Source organism: Etheostoma spectabile, chromosome 3 (genome assembly GCF_008692095.1).
Source record: "Etheostoma spectabile isolate EspeVRDwgs_2016 chromosome 3, UIUC_Espe_1.0, whole genome shotgun sequence".
Classification (NCBI taxonomy): Eukaryota; Metazoa; Chordata; class Actinopteri; order Perciformes; family Percidae; genus Etheostoma; species Etheostoma spectabile.
The window spans coordinates 1,819,803-1,843,152 of NC_045735.1; the positions used below are offsets into that span (position 1 = coordinate 1,819,803).

At 41.4% G+C, this 23,350-nt stretch overlaps 1 protein-coding gene across 2 annotated transcripts in view; it reads right to left on the reverse strand.

Annotated features, from left to right (window-relative positions):
• nova2 (NOVA alternative splicing regulator 2) overlaps positions 1-23,350 on the reverse strand; it is an 85,832-nt gene that overhangs the window by 8,054 nt on the left and 54,428 nt on the right. For both annotated transcript variants that reach the window (XM_032512066.1, XM_032512067.1), the window contains one exon: positions 13,348-13,514. In XM_032512066.1, the coding sequence (XP_032367957.1) occupies positions 13,348-13,514 (167 nt within the window). The remainder of the gene's footprint in view (positions 1-13,347; positions 13,515-23,350) is intronic.

Below are 23,350 nucleotides of genomic sequence, written 5' to 3' on the forward strand. Positions count from 1 at the left end.
GAATGTTAGTGTGAAATTGAACACTACAGTAGCCTGTATGCCAATGTTGTTTTCAATTAAAAGAAGAAAAAAAAACACCTTTGCACAAAGCAAGCCGATCAAGCGTCATTTAGAATAGATAGGAATGTCCGATTAATTGCAAGTTGACTATGACATTAATGCGATTAATTGAGATTAAATATTTTAAACATTTGACAGCACTGGTAAAAATACATTTTTAATGTCTTCACCCAGCCCGTTAAAACACTCTCAGAGATCATACCTCTGCACAATCCCCTACTTTTATTATTTTAATGACCGAAGAGGTGTTGTATTGGTCAACTGCAACAAAATACATTGATTTTAATGTAAATGTGCTTTAAAAGGTCTGAACTTCTTGGTGTTCATCACTGCTGAAGTCTAATTTTTTTTTTTCTTTTTTTTTTCCCAGGTGGCAACATTTTCAGGATGGTTGTTTATGTAGTGAGGAGATGAGCAGGCGGTGGGGGTAAAAATGGAGACGAGGGATAAAATAAATGAGAGAGAGAGAGAGAGAGAGAGAGAGAGAGATTTTTCCCATGAAGCCTTTTATCCTCTGTACTGAAACATTCTTACACACACACACACACAGAAAGTGTTAATGGGAAGGTAAACAGTGGTGTACAGTAATGTCTGATCCCTTCTGGCTCTAATGATCACATCCACCATCTTCATATCCAACTGATTCTCTCTAATGAGCTTCTCCGTTTGCCTCTACTCCTCCTCATCCTCCTGCTCTGCTTACTTCCCTCACATTTCGCTCGTTCCATATTGTTGTTTTTCTCTCCTTCCGCAGTTTTAAAGAGGTTTTAAACCTGTTCTTACAAAGTCAAACACACACACTCCCACACGCACACACACACACACACACACAATTCGTCCTCAATCTGAGGGGTGTTTTGTTGTGAAATCATCATCTTCATCCTGGATTTAGTTGGTAAGCTCAAATGGCCGACTTTGCCAGCCAGCCTCGTACCTACCCACAATCCACTGCACCCAGCACCTTACTGCATCGCCGCCACGGAGAGGAAGATTATGTGACAGTTGGCAGCATTCAGGCAATCACGGTGATGGCTCTTTCATGTGTTTTCTCTCTCTCTCTCTCTCTCTCTCTCTCTCTCTCTCTCTCTCTCTCTCCGTTCTTGTTTAACATCTTTGCATCTCTGGTGTCTCCCTTTTTGTTTTATGTTTTTCTCCTTGAAGAGCTTTATATCTTTAAGGGGAAACATTGCCACAGAGGAGAGGAGAGGAGGGCTTGGCATCCATCCAGCTGCTGACTAGAACATCCTGTTGCTGCAGCTGCTGGGCCCAGGTCGAAGGTGAAAGCCAATCTCCTGTTCATGAATACACTGGAGGAGGAGCAGGGATGGGAAGTGTTGACTTCAGCAGGGATGGTGGCTTAGCAGATAAGTCCAAATCAATGTCAACAGCTGAGTGGGGTGATTTGATTCTGGAGCAGTTTGGAACAAGTTCATGGTTTGACTGTTTGGGGGGGGGGGGGGGGGGGGGGGGGGGGGGGGGGGGTTTATGAATGCCAAAACAGTTCATACTTTGAGATAGGGCAGCGCAATTCAACGGAATTTTAATCAGGATTACAATTTTGGCTTCTAATGATCACAAAAAACTGAATAATTGAGAAAAACCAATAGCTTGCACATTGCGTTTTGCAGAGAAACTCTTTTTTGTTGTGTGTTCTGAATGAAAAAAGGGGGGAATTTCACAGTTCAAGGTGTTTTCACTGTTGATTTGCTTCGCTGTTCCACTGTTTTTTAGCTTCAATGATGCAACATACTGTATGTCCATAAGACAATGCATAATGCAAAGTGTTCAACCAGTTTTTCCATAAACAAGCAGCTCTGCCTTGAATGGACAAATCCTAAAATGTAACAAAGGCATTCAGTTATTTTCTTTTTTTTACAGGAACAGCCTGGGGCCCTACACCCCAGCCTAATGATTTTTTTAGGGTTAGCAGCTCTTTATCAGCCTCAGCCAGACGGCCCACAATGCATCTCTGCTCGTTATGTCCTGATGATGTTCACCTGGTGTCTGGTGTAGTTTAGTTATTGATATGTGCTCAGTAGGAGGAGATCTAAACGACTTTGCAGACGCCTAGTCAGAGCCGTGTAGCAAATTCAATTCAAACTTAAACCTAGCGCAGCTCGTCATCATTATCTACCTGCCAAGGGACTACGGGCAGAACATCACAATTGTGCTAAAACCCTCTCCTTGTTTTTACACATGGATAATGTTTAATTGTGCACTGTCCCTGTCTAGATAAAATGACATTACATTAGAGAACGTTTCATTCCTTGTATGCAGCTGCACTCTCTACATCTTCTTCTGTGGCCGTGCCGCTCTTCACCCTGTAACAGCATAACTCCCTAATGCTGTCTCCTTTTGTCCAATGAATGTAAAAACCAGAACATTAATAATTTCTTCAACATCATCTTAACAACTCCATTTAACTCAAAGGTCGGTCCAGCTTCCCCCTGCCTGGCTCCAATGATTGGCTTTGGATGTTTTCTACAAAAATGAACAATCTCCGACCCAGTGGTAGGGCAACATAAATGGATAATCAGTGAAATGTACAGACAAACATCATCATTTGAAGTCATGGCAGTTATTGTTTGAATATATAAGAGGAAAAAAACACTCCTCTTCTCCTTTGAGTATAACATGAGATTTATAAGGCCTCCACTTAGCCCGTCACCTGTTTCTTTACTGTCATCAGCGAGGGAAGAGAAAATGTTAGAACTGACTTAAGTGTGTGTGTGTGTGTGTGTGTGTGTGTGTGAGCGCGCGCGCGTGTGTTTTGCATTGACAAGTAGTAAAGACAAGCTAACATGCTGCCGAGGCCACCAGAGCATGGAAAACTAAAAGAACGATGTCTCATTTAACAAACGAGGCAACAAGTAAACCGTTCACAACCGTGACACACACACACACACACTAACTGTGAACCCAGATTTAGTTGTAATTAAACTTTTATTCTTTCATGTTCTATTAAAAAAATCATATTCTTTACTAAATCCCATTAGATGTTTGTAATAATCAGTTTAGGTATGCAGTGCACAGATCATATTAATCAGCGATAACTAAGGGAGGGGTGGGGTCATTAAAAGTGTTCTGCGCTGAAGCCATGCAAAGGCTCTTGGGAAAAAAATATATGTTCTCAACGGTTTCTGTGCTAGTTAAGTTAACATGTTTATTTTAGACAACATGACTCAAGAAAAAATATCTATATCAAAAATGATTTTTAGTAATGATTACTAATGTAAATTTGATTTGTCTACTGCATCAACCTACCGCTCTGTGTTAACATGGTTTAAAGCACACGGGGATCCACGATATTTTCTAGTAAAGCCAACTGATTTGCAATAACAGTGCACTCACACACACACACGCACAAATGTTATGTTGCCGCAGTTTGTCAGGGTTTAGTCTTGACGTGCAGATGTGTTAACACACAGCTTCAGCTGCATCTCTGGCGTCTCCCCTGTCCGGGTCCTAATTTCATGAAAATCAAATCTGAGCAGAAACAGCAACATTCAGTAAAAGCTTCTGAGTGTTCACTCACAGCCGTAAATGTTTCTCTGGTGAAGAAATTACATGATAAATAGCAGTCAAAATGACTTTGGTGGAGGCTTGACATAATAAATTGTTCAGTTTCATTAACAAACCCTCTCTAAAAGCCTTCAGATAACATACTGCCGCTAAGAGATGACTTTGTGGGATTAAATCCTACAGGTACAAATGAAGTAACCTGAACCTGAAAGAGTCACATTCAAATCTGTGAATACATTTAAATTGCAATAAAAGTTTGCACGCCAAAGAGAAAAAAAAATCCGCACAAAAATATTCTAAATTGTGTGAAATAAGATCTGTTAAATTGCATTAAGCATACTTGTGCATGCAAACCTTTAAACTGTGCCTGTGTGCACCTATCTTTCCAGCATTTATTTTCACATATTCCAGCAAGGGGACGTGTCGTGAAAAGGTTTTCTAATAGGTCAAAGCAACTTAACCTCAAATTTTTTTATTTTGTTTTTATTTTGAACAAATTTATAATAAATGTTCACACACCTATACTTGCATACCCACAAAAAAAACTTGATTTAGCACACATTTTTTGCTCTTGCTTATCTTCATCTCCCCAGACTGTGTTAACCCCGCCCACTCTGCCGGTGATTTGACTACCCCCTGCAGCTCGGTCTGGAAACCTGCACGTTTAATTCTTTTGCATCAGTTCACAATTTTGTGGGAACCAATCACAAACTGGCTTATCTACTTGGCGTGCTATTGGCGGGTTTAACACGATGACGTTGGAGAGGTGACCAAGCAGATTCTTGTTTTAATTCAAAATGGCGGGCACCAAACGCCACCGAAGCGCAGCAAACCCTTTGCTGTCGCTTCTACGTCACCCGGGTCGCTGATCTGATTGGTTAGAGGACTTTCATCCGAGTCTGTCATCTTCCATCTCCCTCCATCCTTCCATTTTTCCTTCCTTTCTTTTTCTGTCTCACACTATATCACAGCTGTCATGTAATTCTCGTCCAAACTTTGTCTCCCGTTCCATCGAGGTCACAAGGCTGTCTTTCAGTGTTGTCATTTGAGGACAACACGCACACACTTACACACATGCACGCACATGTGCACAGACAGACACAGACACAGAGTGGCAAAGATGCACACACACAAAGACACTCATAAATTCGTAATTTTACTTGAACTTAATACTCAAACTAAAACGATGCATACCATATAATCCCAAAATGATAAACAAACACAAAACAACACACACATTTTCTCTGAGATGTACGTGCACACCTACATGTACACACGTACACACACACAGCAAGTTGAGGACAGCGGACAACTGTTGAGGCTGCAGAAGTTTGAACTTTGAAGTCTTAAGCGGGGGACTTTAGCTTAATCTGCCTCTTCCTGATCCACAGGCTTAGTCACCCCTCGCTCTCTCCATCTCTGCCTCTACCTCGCTCTCTCTCTCCCAATCATCAACCTGTCATCCCTCTTTTTCTGTCTCTCTCACCGTCTTTTTTTTCTTTTATCCCCGACCCAGGAGCCCAAACCCCCCCTCTGCAGGTTAAAAATAACTGCAGGACAGAAGAGCCGGGGTACAATGAGTGACAGCGAGGGGACATAGTGTGAACTTGGATATTCATACAGGCACACACACTCACATCCATACACACTTGTATAGGTTTTATAGTGCTACACAACATGCTCAAACACGCATAACAATTTTAGGGCTTTTTCTGACTCCTAACCAGGAATTGGGTGCATTTTGTTTCTGGTATGCAAACAATACGAACATGAACACACAATATGTATTCTCTGTGTATATAGACACACATGGGAACGGTTAGAGCTGGCTTTTGTCCTGTAATGTTGCGGTTTGAGTGACCTCCTGAGCAAATTTTCCTCTCCTGAGGGATATTAAACTTGTCATAATGTGCTTGTACACACATTCCCACACACACACGAAGCAGGATTATGGCCGTCCTGCCCGCAGATCAATGTTGCTCTGAGTGTGTGTGAGTGTGTGCATGAGTAAGAATGAGAACGTGTGTGAAGAAGAGTGAGAGTGTGAGTGTGTGTCCTTTGGAATTGGTAGGATAATGCAGTCTGCCAGTGAAATATGACTGCCATAAACCCTCTCTAAGACTTTCACTGCCTCTCATCGCACCGACAGTACACACACACACACACACACACACACACACACACACACACACACACACACACACACACACACACACACACACACACACACACACACACACACACACACACACACACACACACACACACACACACACACACACACACACACACACACACACACACACACACACACACACACACACACACGCGCGCGCGCGCGACATGAAATGACATTATTTGTTATTGCACTAATTTGTGGTTCGGTGATAAAAAATACAAACTGCCTGAGTCCTTAAAAAAATGCTTCTGATTTGTAGATGGAATTGAACTATCAGAACCTGGCTCAAAACCATGTGACAAAAAAATGAACCCACACAAACGGCCAGTTGCCACTTCGGACCATGAATCTCTCTTTTTTTTGGAAACCGTTAAACATTGGGAGTGTGTTTCTGCTCGTTCCATCATTACATGCGTGCAGTCGAGGCTTCCTTAAACCCACAGGCCCCAAAGTTTCCAGAAATACCAAACATGTCCCGCTGAATTTTGGGGATGAGGGCAAATGATGCATATTACATCTAGAATATTTCCATTCGTATGAATGTTAAGTAAACAGCAAGTTTTGTAACTTCAGGAACGAGCACATGCTAATGACAGGGCAGGAGAGTTTTGTCTGTAAACAGATGTACAGGGAGTGTGTGCGTCAAAATAAAAAGATAAAAAGATTAATCTGTAGAGTACACCGTGCTGCAGGTACTTACACATCATGTAAAAACATATTAAATGTTCTCTTTGAGAGACACAAAATCAGTTTGTGGAATGTCAGATAATACATTTTCCTTCCTTCCTTCCTTTACCCCTTGTGTCCTTAGTGTTTTTTTTTTTTTACCTCTCCTCTCTGTTTTTCCGTGTGTGATGCTCTCATGTGCGAGTTACAGCAGAGATAATATAGTGAAGGCGCTGAGCAGATGAGAGACCCACAGCAGAGAGTGCGTTATTCTGCTGACTCAGCAGTGAGGCAGAGATTGCAAATCACAGGACGGACTGAAAAGATAAAATGTTACGTCAGAAGGCAAGAAAGCAGCAGAACGACCGCTCAGGTGTGTAAAAACCTGATCCCAGGTCAACAGAATACAGTACAGAACAGACGTGTTGCCAATGCACATGTTTTGTTAAAGAAAGACGAAATAACACTCCATGAAGACAAATGGACTGTGTGTTTCTGTCGTACAACACAACAGAGTGAGTCTGATCACGTCCTTGTCAGTAGTCAGAATTAAAACTTCAGTTACTTATAGATGTTAAAAGCTGAACCCAAATGGATTTGAAAGGATTCAGATAAAATGCTATCAAAGCCCAACTTTAGTCTTTAATTCCTTCACTGATCATCAACAACACAGAACTTATATTGACTGTCGGTGCCAAGCTGAATCGATTCTCTCTCGCCAGCGCGGAGTATTGCGTTCCCTCCTCTTTGTCGTCTGACACAAAGTGAGCCAGACTCTTAAGTTTTCCTGACATTTACGCTGAACTTCCTGTGCTTGGAGGCAATAACAGGAAGTAGGAAACAGGTGTTCATGCTGGAGGTGAAAGTTCACAGGAAAAGGCCCCTCTCTCCTGCAGGAAGCGGCAGGAGGGAGCGGCCAGGAAAACCGCCAGGCGAGAGTCGATGAGCGTAAGTGCTCGTAGGCCTATGTGCTGCCGCAGTTTTCAGTGTGAATAAAGGCCAGGCTGAGCCAAAAATAACCCCAGAATAAAACCACAACCAAACCACAAGCCATTTACAGCTGATCTCACAGGGGACACAGCGCCGGCTGTGCAGCTCCCTTCCAAACACCATAATGCAACACTAACAGAAGAGAGGGCATGTTTTACTGTCAATATGAATACAATATTGATGCAGTAAGTAGGTGATGCCTTACTACATTACACATAAACACTTTACGGGAAGGTCTCCAGAGTTCTTTGGCTTTTATGTCACGACTACATCTGTTTGTGCGATGCTTTTCTTAAAAGACTTTACTGGACATCAAAGCAACAGCACTTTAAACAGAGGAGATCACAACGGGTTAGGTTTCCTGAAACTCTCACCGTACAAAACATGGACCTGGTGTCTGGGACATCACCCCCAGGTTAAAGTTCATGGGTTCATTGCTTGCTCCCACTGTGTCCGTTGTTTGAAGTCAGAATGGAGAAGTCAAAGGGCAAGAGCATACTTATGTCCATAATGATGTCTGTATACATTTCCATCTAAAGTTAGCTAACATTAGCTACCATAAGCTACTTGTCATACCAGACCAAGTGAGGTGAAATTAGCTATAAAGATTCAATTTTTTATATAAATAAGTACGCATTTGTGTTTTGTGTGTTATAAATGAGTCTGAGACTCAACATCTTCAACATTTCCAAATTGGCTTCAAGTTTTAGGGACAAACACACAAACAAATTAGCTTACTGTGTGCTATAAAACTGTGTTGAATTAGTATTTTTAGTCAATATCTGTCAATATATCACAATACACATAAAAACTTAATCAAACCACTCTAAAGTCCAAGGTAAAAGTGAATTATGGGACACTAATCTCCATTTTTTCATTTAGTACTGTACTATTACCATGTAAGAAAAACAGCCCCTGACTCAGTTTAAAGTACTGAAAGAAAATCCTTTGTTGACATTTTGTATATCAATGGAATTGTGAAACTGATTTTGTGAGAGCACTTCTCACCCTTTCCAAACAATGAATATCTAATTTCAAGTGTAACATTAGAGCATGTTGCAATGTGAACACAGTGGTGTGATTATGGTAGGAGCATACTTGGAGTGGAAACAAAAAGCAAACAATAATAATAAATAATGCAAGCAATAAAAACCCTCAATAAATTCTCTCCGTCTATATGTCATGTCAGACCTCATTACAGCCCGGAGAAGAATTTATTCTGCTCATAAATCATCTTCGTCGCTGGTCTGTTGTCCTGCTATGCAGCCTTGAGGCGCGGTGTGCCGCCGCTGCTCTGCTTTTCTTTCTATCAGCAGCTGCTTCATCCAGCAACGCTCTCTGTCACTCAGCAGCTGTCGGCTAACTAGAGTTCAGATCTGCTTCCAGCTTTCAGTCACCCACTCAGCCGGCCAGACTTTGGTTTTTGGCTCAGCTTGTCCTTTCTCTCTCTCTCTCTCTCTCTCTCTCTCTCTCTTAATCTGTCTATCTGTCTTCATGTCATCATCTTTCACACTCCCTTTCTCTCCATCCTACTCCCAGTCTATCGTTCCAACTTTGCTTCTTTTTCACAACATCACAAACATATATTCTCTCTCTCTCTCTCTCTCTCTCTCTCTCTCTCTCTCTCTCTCTCTCTCTCTCTCTCTCCCCCACTTTTATTCTCTCGCCCAGTCCCAGGGGTTAACCAGTAAGGCTACCACCACATGCTACAACAGCCGCACTCTTGCCAAGAAGAAGACATTTTATACACAACTATAACTGTTTTAGTGTTTAATATTTATTGGTTGGAATGGGAAGGATATGGGTGACTTTGGTGTGATGGAGAGCTTTTGTTTTTGTTTTTGTTTTGTCAGTATGTGCGTATGTTTGGGGTGTATGTTTTTTTTTTTTTTTAATTTTTATTATTATGTCCCCTCAAGCTGTTTTGTTAATTGTCTTGTCTAAATGTGAATGTACTGTATATTTTCTTTGCCTTTAAGGACCCCCTCGAAAACGAGATGTCACATCTCAAGGGATTATTCCTAACAAAGAATTTCTTAACAACGTGAAATAGTAGACAATCAACGGCCCCCAACACCATTCATCTTACAGGGGCACACGTGTATGACGGCATGTATGTTAACTTGTGTGTGTGTGCGTGTGTGTGTGTGTCACTTTGTTCGATTACTCATCCCTGCATTACTGGACTGAGCATGTTTTCATTCCATTAAATTGTCTTAGGTAAATGAAGCCTTAGGGTGTGTGTGTGGGGTTAACACGTTTGGCAGCGATAGATTAGTGTCTGTACGACACTGCAGCAAGTTGCTGAAGCAGGAAAAAAAAAAGTAGTATTAGAAAGGGGAATTTAGACGTAACAAGTAACTTTTTAAGGGTGTGTAATTAAATATGTTCATAATTATTATATTTCCTGCAGAAAGCTTATGATTGCACTAGTAACTCAAATACAACACATACATAAAGTTGTGGATCCTTTGAACTAGAACTTGAAATCCGTTTCTGTGGGTTTGATCGATGCTCGGCTGCTTTGACTGTCTTGGAAAGGTCGGGGCATCTGTGTGTCCGGCAGGATTCGTGTTGCTGGAGGAGGTTATTTTGGTGCGGGGGTTTCTTTTTGTGTGTATAAACACGCGTGCCTCTGTGTGTCGTCAAATGCTGCACAAATCCATTAAGTCGCCTCTCCGACATGGTATAAATAGCCTAAAGAGCAACAGGGGGATTCACCCTCTATTAAGTGTGTCTAAATATCAGCAGCTATTAGCCTGCTTGTCTCCTCGCGGCTGCTCGCCTCGTTCAAAACAGCATGACTCCACTGTCAGTCCGCCTCGGGGGCAGAATACATAAACTGAATGAAGAAGAAAAAAACACATCATACATGTTCAGGGTGGTACTTTTAATTCTGTGAAATGAAGAGTTTGCCTTTTTTTGTATGTCTGCACGTATGTGCCTCCTGGCTGAGAGCTAGATGAAAAGAGTTATATCATTCTCACATGAAGCTGGATAGCTAAAACTAAGAAAGAAAACCGAGCCATAATCCACCTACCAGCACCTGTACAGCTCAATAATTTATAATAAAAAAAAAGTGATATCCCATGTGTTAAATCGGTACAAAAACTGAAGGGTAAAACAACATCTCACCATGTTATAGGGGTTATGTGCCGCAGTATCTTCTGTCTCTGAGCAGTAGGCTAACTTCTTGGACTCTCCACTGGTTGCCTGGCAACTACAACCTGAGTTTCGTGTGGAGAAACTTGACCTGATCTGCACAGAGACCTGGCCTCAACCACATCTTACACGTATGGGATGACCTATGATGCCGACTACAAGCCAGGCCTCTTCGGCCAACAACAGTGGTCGACCTCACTGAAGCTCTTGTGGTTGAATGGGATTGTCAGGGAGGCGACGTGAAACAATTCCCTAAAGCTGTAATATTTGGGGGTGCACATACTTTTAGCCATTCCATCCCAGCCTGACAAGAATCAAATTTAGAGAAAGTTTTTGGCATAAAAATCCAAACAAGATGTCAACTTTGCAGACGCAAAAGAACATGAAACCAAATGTGCATGTTGTGGATGCAGTGGATGTTTAGGTGTGTGTGTGTGTGTGTTTGTGTGTGTGTGTGTGTGTGTGTGTGTGTGTGTGTGGCAGCCAGCAATCCATGTCACATGTGGAGTTTATACGTTCACAACTCACGCTGCATCCTGTCTGAGTGGATGTCATCTCTCTCTCTCTCCCCCCTCTCTATTTCTCTTCTCTCCTTCCTGTTTTCTTCCCATGTCTTCTTTTCTCCCCCGCCCTTTCTTTTTGTCTCTTTTTTTATCCAATTCCTCGGATCCTTTCCCCTTAGTTTTCAATTGTCCACTCCCTTTCTCTCTCCCTTCACCACCTCTTTACATGGTCGCAGGTTGCTTTTGTTTTTTTCTGCCTATTCACTCTCACTCAAACAGAAAATCACAGCTCGAACACAGAAACGCACAGTTTGGTGTTTAAAAGGCAAACATTCCCTCAATCCCTTCCTCACACACCCATTCAACCGATGCAGAGCTGGCACACACACACACACACACACACACACACACAGGGGGGGGTTAATTAGGCATATAACTCTCCTCATAACTGCACCTTAGAATTGTGTACTCTGCAAAAATAAATCACTAAGGGCTGTGTGTGTGTGTGTGTGTGTGTGTGTGTGTGTGTGTGTGTGTGTGTGTGTGTGTGTGTGTGTGTGTGTGTGTGTGTGTGTGTGTGTGTGTGTGTGTGTGTGTGTGTGTGTGTGTGTGTGAAAACTATAATTATTCACAACTAAGGCATTGCCATCCTTCCTGAAAAATCTCAGCAGGGGAGAACATACGCAACACTAATGCAACACCATGCAGAGTTCAGATCTGAAGAGAAAAAAACTGAAACTTCTGGCAATATATAAACATGTTTTCACTTTCCTTTTAATTTTTCACTCTGCAGCATACACCATCTTTTCATTTTATTCCCTAATGATTCCTTATACTATTATTTATGTAAACGCCAGTGCCTGTGTGTGTGTGTGTGTGTGTGCGTGCGTGTGTGCGTGCGTGCGCGCTTGCGTGCGTGCGGGCCCACAGGCCTGGTTGAATGCACTGTCTAGCATGCCTGAACAGTCAATAGAGGGAAACAATGCCAGACCTGACTAATCAATAGAGAGCAATCATGAAGAGAGAATGATGATAATCACTTAAACAGACTGGGATCATAATCAATGGCCGCACTAATTGTCTTCCATTCACAGCTGGTATTGGCACTCAGATTTAGCTGTACAATCAGCAGTGAAATGAACTTCACGTCAACTAAATTAAACAAAGTTTCTGGACAAACACCCGCTTCGTGAAATCATTCATCAAAAGTTTCTAATGTCTTTGAAAACAGCTGAAAAATGACGTGTGCGTGTACAATATGTTCCACAGACATTAAATGTGAAGGGATTTCAAAGCATCATGGGGTCCGATCTGGTTGAATTCTAACTAAGCAATCCCATCTTTTATTTCTCCATTTAAGTAACAATATCGTCAAATTTTACATTTTCAACAACATTTGTAGCTTCTCATTTATCCAAGGATATAAACACAGGCTCATGTTTCAGCTTTTCAGAGAGGCCGCTTAAAGGATCCCTCTGAGTTATTACACAGAGCAGGGACAGCTAGTACAGAGGCTGACGCTCAAAGGGTGGGACATCGGCTCTCTGTAATGTTTTAATTACGTTACACAGCATTCTGATTTTCTTTCCTTATTATTTGCCTACTACACTCACATGGGCTGCACGATCATGGGCTGTTAATTCCCACAACATATATTTTACATTCAAATAAACAGATCACTGCTTTCACTTCCATGTTGTGCTACATTACTAAACCTCGTTGAGTGGATGTTTAGGTTTCTGGTCTACGTGTGTGTGTGTGTGTGTGTGTGTGTGTGTGTGTGTGTGTGTGTGTGTGTGTGCATGTTTCTCTCCCTTTCCTCTCTATTTGACTTCCTCGTTTCTCTCCTCTACTTTCTCCCCTCCCTTTTTCTGTATTCTTCCCATGTCTTCTTTTCTCCCTCGCCTTTTCTTTATGTCTTTGTTTTTCCAAGTCTCAGCTCCCTGATGCTCCTTTCCTCTTATTTTTTAATTGTTCGCTCCCTTTCTCTCTCCCTCCGCCATCTGTTTACATGGTCGCAGGTTGCTTTTTTTCACTTTCACTCAAACAGAAAATCACAGCTTGACCACAGAAACGCACAGTTGGACACTCAAAAGGCAAACACTTCTCTCACTCCCTTCCTCACACACCCATTCAACCAATGCAGAGCTGGCACACACACCCACACACACACACACACATGAACATACACACACATGATTGTAGGGATAGCCTCGATTGCCCTGGGTTTTCCAGGAATAGAATAGAAGGGACGGTGGGACTGACCTGTTTGACGCGGTCGGGGTTGACGGTGGTCTGTGGCTGCAGGATGCTGACGGGCTCTGTCTTCTGGGTGCTCTGAGGCATCTCCCTCACCTTCTCAGCGATGAAGTCATGGACCCCGTTCAGCGCCTCCACCGTCCCCTGGATCAGACACACCCGCTCTGTCGTCCCTGCACAAACACACACACACAGACAGGTCAGTGCATGAGTTTAAACTGATTGCAATCCGTTTTTTGGGGACATACAAAGAGCTCATTGTAAGCAACAGGGGGAAAAAATAATACCAGCAGGTTTTCAACTGCTGAAACATTCACATGAGCGTTTGTAAAGTCTTTTGTAACAGACAAATAATTGAATATTATTTATTTTTCAAATTGTTGTCACTTTGATGAATGAATGTAGCATGAGAATAATTTTCATTGTGACAAATTTGAGAAAAAAAACCAAAAAGTAATTTGTTCCATTTATGCTTTCTCATGTGCAAATTAAAAAAAAGAAGATGTAGAGGGGAAACTCACGAAAAACATTGTGCAGGTTACGCTGTCCCAATTCTGATTTGAACACATCGTTTTTATGTGCGGTTGAATGGAAATGAAATTAACCCTGGCTCATCCTGATTTTCAAAGAATAACAACTGGGAGATAAGAAAAGAAAAGATGCCAGGAAGCTCTTACAATCCCTGCTGGGAAATGACACTGCCGCAACAGCAAGAAATAACAACAAAGAGAAAAAAAACTAAATATTGAATCATATAAAAATGTAACCAAAGTGGAGGAAAAGGAACATAAAGTTCATGACATAAATATTTATTTTTATATATATATAAATAAATATTTATATATGTGTTTCAGATGACATAAAGTCATGACATAAAAATTTATTTATATATATATATATATATATATATAGGAAAAGGAACATATATATATATACATATGTAGGAAAAGGGACACATATATATATATATCTGTGTACCTTTTCCTACATATGTATATATATGTATATATATGTATATATATATATATATTTATATATATATGTGTTTCTCTGCAAGCATATGACATACAGTGAGTCTGGACTGAAAGCTTAATCTCATTCTGTTAATGAGGATTCTTGACCTCACATGTAGAATGCAACATTCAGAAAAGATCCGAGTTCGAATTCCCACTGCATCTACTCGTGAACATGTCAGTGCCGTTCAGTTTCCAGGACCTCATCCAATCAGGAAATAAACTCCCTGCACACATAAAAATCTAAAACACGCTGCAATGATTTCCAAACTGCTGCTTCGGTTTGGGCAGAAACACGTGTGCGAGCATTACACACATTACTTTCAGATTTATTTCAGCTTCAAATAAACTGGCTAAACTCTATTACACAAATCAAGGAGCCGCGAAGGGTTCCGAGGATTTACATCCCACTCCTTCAGCAGGAGAAACTGGGATTTATGTTCGCAGAGAAAAAACTGAGTAGAACAGAACACAGATTTGCTGGAAATATGGGAAACATTTGAGAGATCAGCTATATGACGCATTTGCTAGTTTGAGTGAGTGTGTGCATGTTTGACCATACTGTAGCGTATGTTGGAGCTCAGTGGATCTCAAGCGTCTTTCTTTTACAGTTTTTTTAACCCTCATGTTGTCCTTGGGTCAAATTTGACCTGTTTTCAGTTGATTTCTTTTTTTTGGGGCACAAAAAATGGGCCGTTGAAACAAGCGGTGAAAATATCAACTATAAAAATATCAAAAAACTTCGGCATAAACATTTTAAAAAAGCACCCACAGCAACCCATACACGCCCTAAACAGCGTGACTAACTTTTCATAGAAAAAAAAAGTCTACATAAAGAGGAACAATGCAGCGATGTCAGAGATTGATTTAGTAAACAACAGCCTTGCACCTGATAAACGTTTAAATGCTAATGGAAAAAAAACAGACAAAACCTTGGAAAATGACGGTAGAATGAAGGAAGTAAAGGCAAGAATAGCTTGAAAATAGTAATAAAAACGAGGGCGACAAAAGTCACAAAAACTTGGAAAAAAGCAGAAACAAATGCTGGGAAAAGATAGAAAAACTTTGAAGAAAAAGACTAGGTAAAAATGACAAAAACCTTCTAAAGAAGGTAACAAACTTCAAAATCCTTTGAAAAAAGACAGTGGAGGTAACTACAGCCTTGTGACTTAAAAACAACATTTTGCAAAAAACGTCACGCACCCTCTACAGTCCTCCAAAGTACCCCACTTCCACACGTACCCCCATTTGAGAAACACACTTGTTGCTTATTCTTACTTCCTGTTTCCCAGACACCCATTGTTTACATCACTGGAAACTAAGGGATGGAATATGTGATCCTTTTTAACGAGTGCAGTCTGTAGTAGCACAATGAAACTCTTTGGTTGTCGTGTCTCTCGGCTTACATACATTAAAAATATGAAAAATGTGAAAGATTAGGTTTTGACTTCAGTTTGATGACGTTTGCGTCCCCAAAAGATGAACAGTGTAGGATTAATAGTGCTTTCAATACCACATCCCCCAAATGTTTGGGGACTCAAAGGAATTGGTCAGTTAAAAAAAAGAAAAAACTACAAGCATTTCAATAATCACCCATTGTGCGTGGGAACTTCCCAATCCCGTTTCCAGCCAGTGATCAGAGGTTTAGATGTCGTTCTATGCATGTTCCAGGCAACAGTTGGTTTCCATTCATCACGTCTGTTTTAATTTCTGTCAAAATAATGGTGTAGTAATGTCGTTTAAGTGCCAGTTGAATCAAAAGGTCTGTACTGCATTACCCCAACAATGATAGTGAGTCACCGGAAAAAAGAATGCATTCTTACACCACTCCAGCAAGCTTAAACAGTGCGATCAATTGTTCTCATACTTAGATAATGAAAGAAACCGGTGGCGGCATGTCGCAAAATCGTAAGCTGCGTTGTAAAATATATGTAACTTGTATGAATGTGCAAAACCAAAAGCGTGGTGTTCAACAGCTGGATTTCCTCAGAGTGAAGGTTTCAAGCCAAAACAATGAAAAAAGTCGTTCCCCTCATGCTTTATGAGTCCACTTTTTATGAAAAAGGTTGCAGGTCAATTCTCTAAGAGAAATATTACATCAGTGATGGATCCAGAGAGTAGGGCCAGTGTTGACAGACAGACAGGCAGACAGACAGACAGACGGCCGGCAGGCAGACAGGCAGACAGACAGGCAGGCAGACAGACTGAGGAGAATCTAGGCCAATGCAAAGCCTCTCAGTCCTCTTCAACTCAAAAACACACTGAAAGTAAATCTGTTTGGTTGTCTCTCTCTCTTTCTCTCCCTTTTAGCATGTATCCTCTTTCTCTTTCTTTTCCCTTTCCATTTCTCTCTCTCTCTCTCTTCCTCTTTCCCCTTTCCTTCTTCTCTCTCTAATTTGCATTTCCCCCTCGCATTTCCCCTCCATTTCCTCCTCTTCCTCTCACTCTTCTATCCCTCTCTCTCTCTCTCCCTTGAATCCAGTATTTAGTGGGATCTGCTCTTATCTCGGCTCAGCAGCGGGTCAGTTAGCGCTTCCTGTCTCCTCCCTCTCGCTGCATTGTTGGACTGGCTCGGTTTGGCCCAGCTCATCCCTCTGTGTCTGCACTGGAAGCAGAGGGATTGAGGGAATGAGGGATGGAAACTGCACAATATGTGTCTAAGTGAAGGTTTGAAACTGATGGGACATGATGTCATAAGGGCAGAGACTTCAAGAAGCCTAATTAAAGACCTTTTGAATGCCTGTAATTTGATTTCAGACCAGTTTAGCTCATCCAATTCAGCAACAACCCTGGACAAAGCCAACTGAAGGGCCCAATTGAGTTATGAAAGTAAAAAGATGGATGGAATTAATTGGCATTGGAGTTCAACTACATGTTTTGCATTAATCAAAATTTTGCAAAAAGAAACCATCAGTGGTGAAAATGTTCTTTCTCATGACTGAATTAAGGATATCTTTAATACTTTTAATGGCCTAAAATGTGGACTTGAGGATTCTTGTACACCCTTGTAGACAAAGAGTTGAGTGTGTACAGGGTGGAAGGGTTGAACAATAGAGGCTAAAAATAATACACACACAGCACATTCAGGCATTTGCAACATTTGGCTAGCTGGCTATGCTGGACCTCTGTAACGGCTGTTAGCATTACAGTCATGTTAACTCTCATTCCTATTTTTACAGTCCGTTGACAACAGTGACAAAAAATTCTGTGTTGACAGCAGGCGACAAATAATACAAACAAGATAGTCAGCATTAGATTTCAGGTGTAGCCACATGCCAACGCTTTGCTGGTGAACATTTCAGCCTCATTCTGCATTTAATTCAGAATGAATGAGACACAGTGTGTGTGTGTGTGTGTTTATGTGTGTATATGTGTGTATATGTGTGTGTGTGTGTGTGTGTGTGTGTGTGTGAGAGAGAGAGAGCTGATACTGAGGAAACTGGGCTTCGGCTCTTTCTGACAGCTGGTGCCCTCTGGGTAATCTGGACTCGTCCAATCACAAGCAAGGATTAGCAGGCCATTGTCTTGGCATGATTGTCTTTATTTGTAGCTTGTGATTTTGTGTGTGCGTGTGTGTGTGCGCGTTGAAAAGCAAAGGCCACTCTGTCAGTGGAGATCATATTGTAGCCGCTGTACAGCTGTGCCACTGCAGCAGAGACCTCCTTTTATTATTTGCTTACAGATCAATTAATATTCATATAATACAAAAGGGGATTGAAACCTTTGTCTAAAGTGCTTAATATCACAAGTGCATACATGCACTCTGCAGCGTTAAGGTGGTATTATGGTACATCTAGGTGTTGCAGGGGTAACGTTCATGCAGTATTTTACGTTAGCTTGCTGTCCCGATGTCTTCTCTATCACGCTGCAAACACACACACACACTCACAGTCACAGACGTGCACAACACAACAGAACTCACACAATCCTTAGGGGTCGAGAGTCAGCTCTGTTGGCAGTGACTTTAGTACTGGTCCCACTGGTGCAAGACATTACTGTGTGTGTGTGTGTGTGTGTGTGTGTGTGTGTGTGTGTGTGTGTGTGTGTGTGTGTGTGTGTGTGTTTGTGAGTTTTGCATTTCCTGAATGAACATCATTATTTGACATTTTAACAGATGGAAGCTTTTTTTTTCCAAGCTTGACGTGCTGCAGCTGCTGAAGCAATATCTGTTCGGTGTTGTTAAGACTACTTCATTTAACAAATTTATGAAGCATTTTTAATCTGTAGAAACAGAACATAACAGACAGAAACACAATATATTGTATTCAGACAACTCGTGCCTTTTTTTCCATTGCAGGAAAACAACAAAACAACAAATGTATTTATGGCTTTGGATTTACTCTAATTTCCTTTTTTTATTTTTTAAATCTAGCCTTGATTTGTCCTGATTTGAAAATGTGCGGTTACATTGCAACAAGGATTACTACAACGAACACAAAACAAGAACTGCTTTTGCAACAACAACAACAGCAGGCCGATACTACTGAAATGTGCGTTTCAAACAACCATGTTGGAGTACTGATTTCAATTCTGGGAAGAAATTGGAAAAAATTGAAACAAACAAACTAGAGTTTATAACAGTGTTTGGGAAGAGTGGAGATGCTCTACAGGGCTGAATGATGTAAGGAAACAACACAACACTGAAAGAAGATTCTTAACCAATTAATGGCCACAGCATACAAAGTGGATCACACTACAAAAGAGTCAGGGTTTTTTAAAGGATAGTGAAAAAATGCAAAGAAATGAGCTCCAAAGTCTCACACGTTTTTAGATATGGTAATGATCATTTTCAGGTCAGAATGTTGCTAAGTCCCTGAGATGAAACACCTACAACAGTACCTGTCAGAGACTTGTAATCACATATATCAATCAAATCTATTCAGTCATGTTGCTTTGATACAGGTTCGGTTATTACCGGGCAAATGATAATAAATACAGCTTACTGTGTAAGCTGCTGCTACGGAGGCCGTTTGCAGTGTCACACTGGACAAAGCTGCAGCGTTAAGTACAAAAGGTACAAGAGGTTCAATTACTGGAGCGCCTTTTTCAATCAAAGGAGGAAAAGGATTGAAAATGAAGAGCAAGAGTCTGGGAAATTCATACCAGACGTAAACTTTGGTTTCCCAATTTCCACAGTGACCAAATGACCCAACACCACTTTGCTCAATGCTACACACTCATCATCCTCATCATCATCGTCTTTCAGGCTGAGGACTCTGGCAGTGTTTTTTATTAAAGTCTAACAGGCATGACTCACTCCTTCCTCCTCCTCTGCTCTCCTCCTCTTCCTCCTCCTCCTCTCCCTGATGACCAGAGAGGCACCGGAGGCTGCAGACAGAAAGCACAGCGAGCTGCTTCTCCTCTGATTTCTGACTCACAGTAACGCACGGTAACATATGCACACTTAGTATGACCATGCATACTGATGCTGCTGGATAAAATTCTAGATGAGCGACTGTAGAGTGTCGGAGAGCCACATGTGAACACGTCAGGGATCAAAGCAACTTGGGAGGGGACGCATTCACCCTCTGCTGCTAAAAGCATAAAACAACTCTCAGAGAGGAAGAAGACAAGGAAGAAGAAGGGAAACGTACCAACACGTTTTTTTACACTAAAACGGGGATGCGTTGAACACCCTGTTGTGTGCAAAAGCGCTCTGCCTTTTTATTATCATGAGTTTACATGCACGTCTCTGCTGATTGGGTACCACCTGTGACACAACCAATAAACGAGAGACACACCCACCGTACAAATTTGAGAAACTTGTACTTTATTTGAGTCTTTCCTTTTCATGCTACTCACTCCTACTCCTTCACTTTTTTCTCCACTGCATTAATCTGACAGCTTTATTTACCAGTTGCTTTACAGATTAAGATTTCTGCACTCAAAACACACGTGGTTTTATAAAAACCCAACAGCATAACCTAACCTTCACTTTTTTCTCCACTACATTAATCTGACAGCCCTGTTTACCAGTTACTTTACTTTTCTGCCTTAAGTCCTTTAACTGTTAATACTTTAAGTACATTTCCTGATCATACTCACAAACTCTTACTTAAGTAACACTTTAAATGCAGGACATTTGTAAAGGGCAACTATTATATAGCAGGATTAAAATTATATTTTCAGGATTATACTTGTACTTGTTTGTACTAGAACATGTTTACGTGTACAGTAAAGTGACTGGAATTTGGGGAGAAAATGACCAGCAGTGGCTGAGATCACAGCTATGTTGCATGAGCATGAAGCTACTTAATAGTTAGCGGTATGCTAACATAAGTTTGCACAGGAACGAAGCAGCACTCTCTACCGTCAAAAATTGCAGATAAAGGTTTCTGAACCAAACACTACCCAATCGGACATGTTTCAGCAGTAACGCAACCCGAAAAATGGCTGCCAAGTTGACACTGTTGCCTGCCAGTAGCATGTAGTTACATGGGACAATGTTAACACCGCAGTCCTGCTGACTTAGAGTAGATGACCAATCATAGAAGAGTTTAAAGTTGTGTAACACTGAGCCGAGAGTAGGATATGGCATGGAAAACATGGAAAAGCATAATGTGTGACCTTTAAGTAAAGGCTCTGAATACTTCTTCCACCACTGGGTAAGATGTATCATGTTTGTTTGGAGTGAACATGGTTTGTGTAAACAAAATCTCAAAGAAGGGACAGAAAAGCAAAGAACTTGCATTGATTTTTTTTGCCTTTTTTTGTTACAACACAAGCCAGTGACTCAACTACAGGAGAATAACGTGGGTCAAACTGTCCTGTGGAGTAAATACTCAACAGTGGTCGGTGTGCCCCCACATCGGCCGCTGCAGTGATGTAGTTAAAGTGTTTCCTCACTGTAAAGATGACTCAGTGTCTCTCGGCGGTCAACCAGCAGCCGTGATTCACTCCTTTCAGCCGGGGGTGGAGACAGCTGGCCGCTCTGGGCTACCGTAGCTGACAATAAAGGCACATAACACTGCCCCGAAAAGTCACACCAGCTTCTAGTGCTTTAAAGCTTTAGTGCATAACTTTCTGATATTAATGAACGTCACATTACATTCAAGCCATTGCCAAATGAGTTGCTGCAAAACTAATTAGGAATATCAGCTCCACACACAACTCGCTCTGTATTACTCAGTACGGCTATGTTCAGAAGAGTGTGGCGTCCAGCAATTTTCCCATTCAGAAGCTCGAGTGAAGATAATTAGCTTTTCTGAATAGTCCATCAGGTTTTTTAATCCTCCGTGTCTTCCTTGGCTACTAGCATAGACTGTAGATGAATTGATACCGTGGAATAAAACGTCAAAATGCAGAAATTAAAAGGGGCACTCCATCAATTTTACACATGCAAATCAGTTTACTCGTCATGGAGAGTACTTTACACTACACAGTGGTATAACGTTTACTTTGAATCTGCAGGGAATTTTCTCAGCTTGGGAATAGAGACTTCAAATGTATAACAGAAAGCTAACAAAACTGAAATACTACCTTAATGTAATCATCTGTCAAATCTAATTTATTGTAATGTTTTTATGTATTAGTTCTACAATATTGTATATATATCTTTGCGAGGATGTTATTCATTTATGTTTTTATGACAGTAAGACAAGCAATGAATTAAAGATCATTCTAGTCTCCGTATATGAGCTCAGTTATGAGGCAAGAGATTTGAGGTTTGATAGGCTGCAGCTACAAACCGGGTCACTAAGGATTATTTGATGAAAATAGATTTACAGGCCATGATGTACAAATTCTGTGTCTTTCCTCAACAAAGACCATCAATGACCTGAAGAAATGTGATTCCTTTCTGGTTTATTAACGGGAGGGTTTCAGCTCAGACACCCACTAAAGACACAAACAGTTAGGTTTCCACTACATTTGGGTTGGAAACCACCAGCTAGTGTGTATTTTGTGTGAAACAAGTCAAATATATTCTGGTATAATCCTGCAAAGGGAAAAATATCACATTTTTCCCCTTGGAGTCTTAAAAGATTCATGCAGGGCTGTAGTCAAGTCCACCTTTGTCGAGTCCAAGACAAGTCCAAGACTAGAATGAGTCAAGACTGAGTCAAGACTGAGTCCAAAGAGGTTCAAGTCTAAGTCAATACTGAGTCCAAAAAAGTTTGAGTCCAAGTCAAGACTGAGTCCAAATGAGAGATTGTGTTTGTGGCCAAAATCAAAATGTTGATACCTGATGATTAATGTACATGCATATGATGCAGCCAGGTGTGTACCAGGCGACCAATCACGATGCTTGTTTTAGATGGACTTTGAATTAAACTAACACCTGTTTTCTGAACAAGCGAGCATCATCAATGGTTGTGTTTTGAAGGAGGAAGTTACTGTAGAACAAAAGCATATAGTGCAGGACTCGCTCAAGACCAACTCGAATATTTGACGAGTCCAATGGCCGAGTCCGAGCCAAGTCAGAGTCCAACGAGTCCAAGACAAGTCCGAGACAACAGAAAAAGCGTCTCGAGTCTGGACTCAAACTTTTTTAATATTTGAGAAATACCAGCAGAGCCGAAGGGAAAGAAGCGACAGGACGTGACAGCATCGCCAGAGATCTTGTGTTCGCAGGTACATGATGTTCACCCCCTGCTGCGAGATGTGCAGCTTTTTCACTTCCAGCATCCCTCTGATGGAAATAACATCAGCAGGAGAGAGAAAGACGACTGATAGAAATGGATAGAGAGGTTCACACGACTTCTGTCACATCCAATAGCATCAAGCGAAGGGGAAGGGGAGAAGGAAGACAGGAATGGACGGAAACTCAGAGAGGGAGCGGCAGATTGGTACAGAGTCCTGATAGTAATGTGAAAATGGCGTGACGCCGGAGAAAGAGAGAGACAAACAGAGACGAGCAGAGAGACAGACAGACAGACAGACTGGATTGCAAAGAAAGAAACCTTTGTGAAACCTGTCACAACAAAGCAACGTCAGAAAAACCGAGAGGAATAGAGACAACAAAGACCGATTCGGAAGGATGTATGCAGAAATGTGGA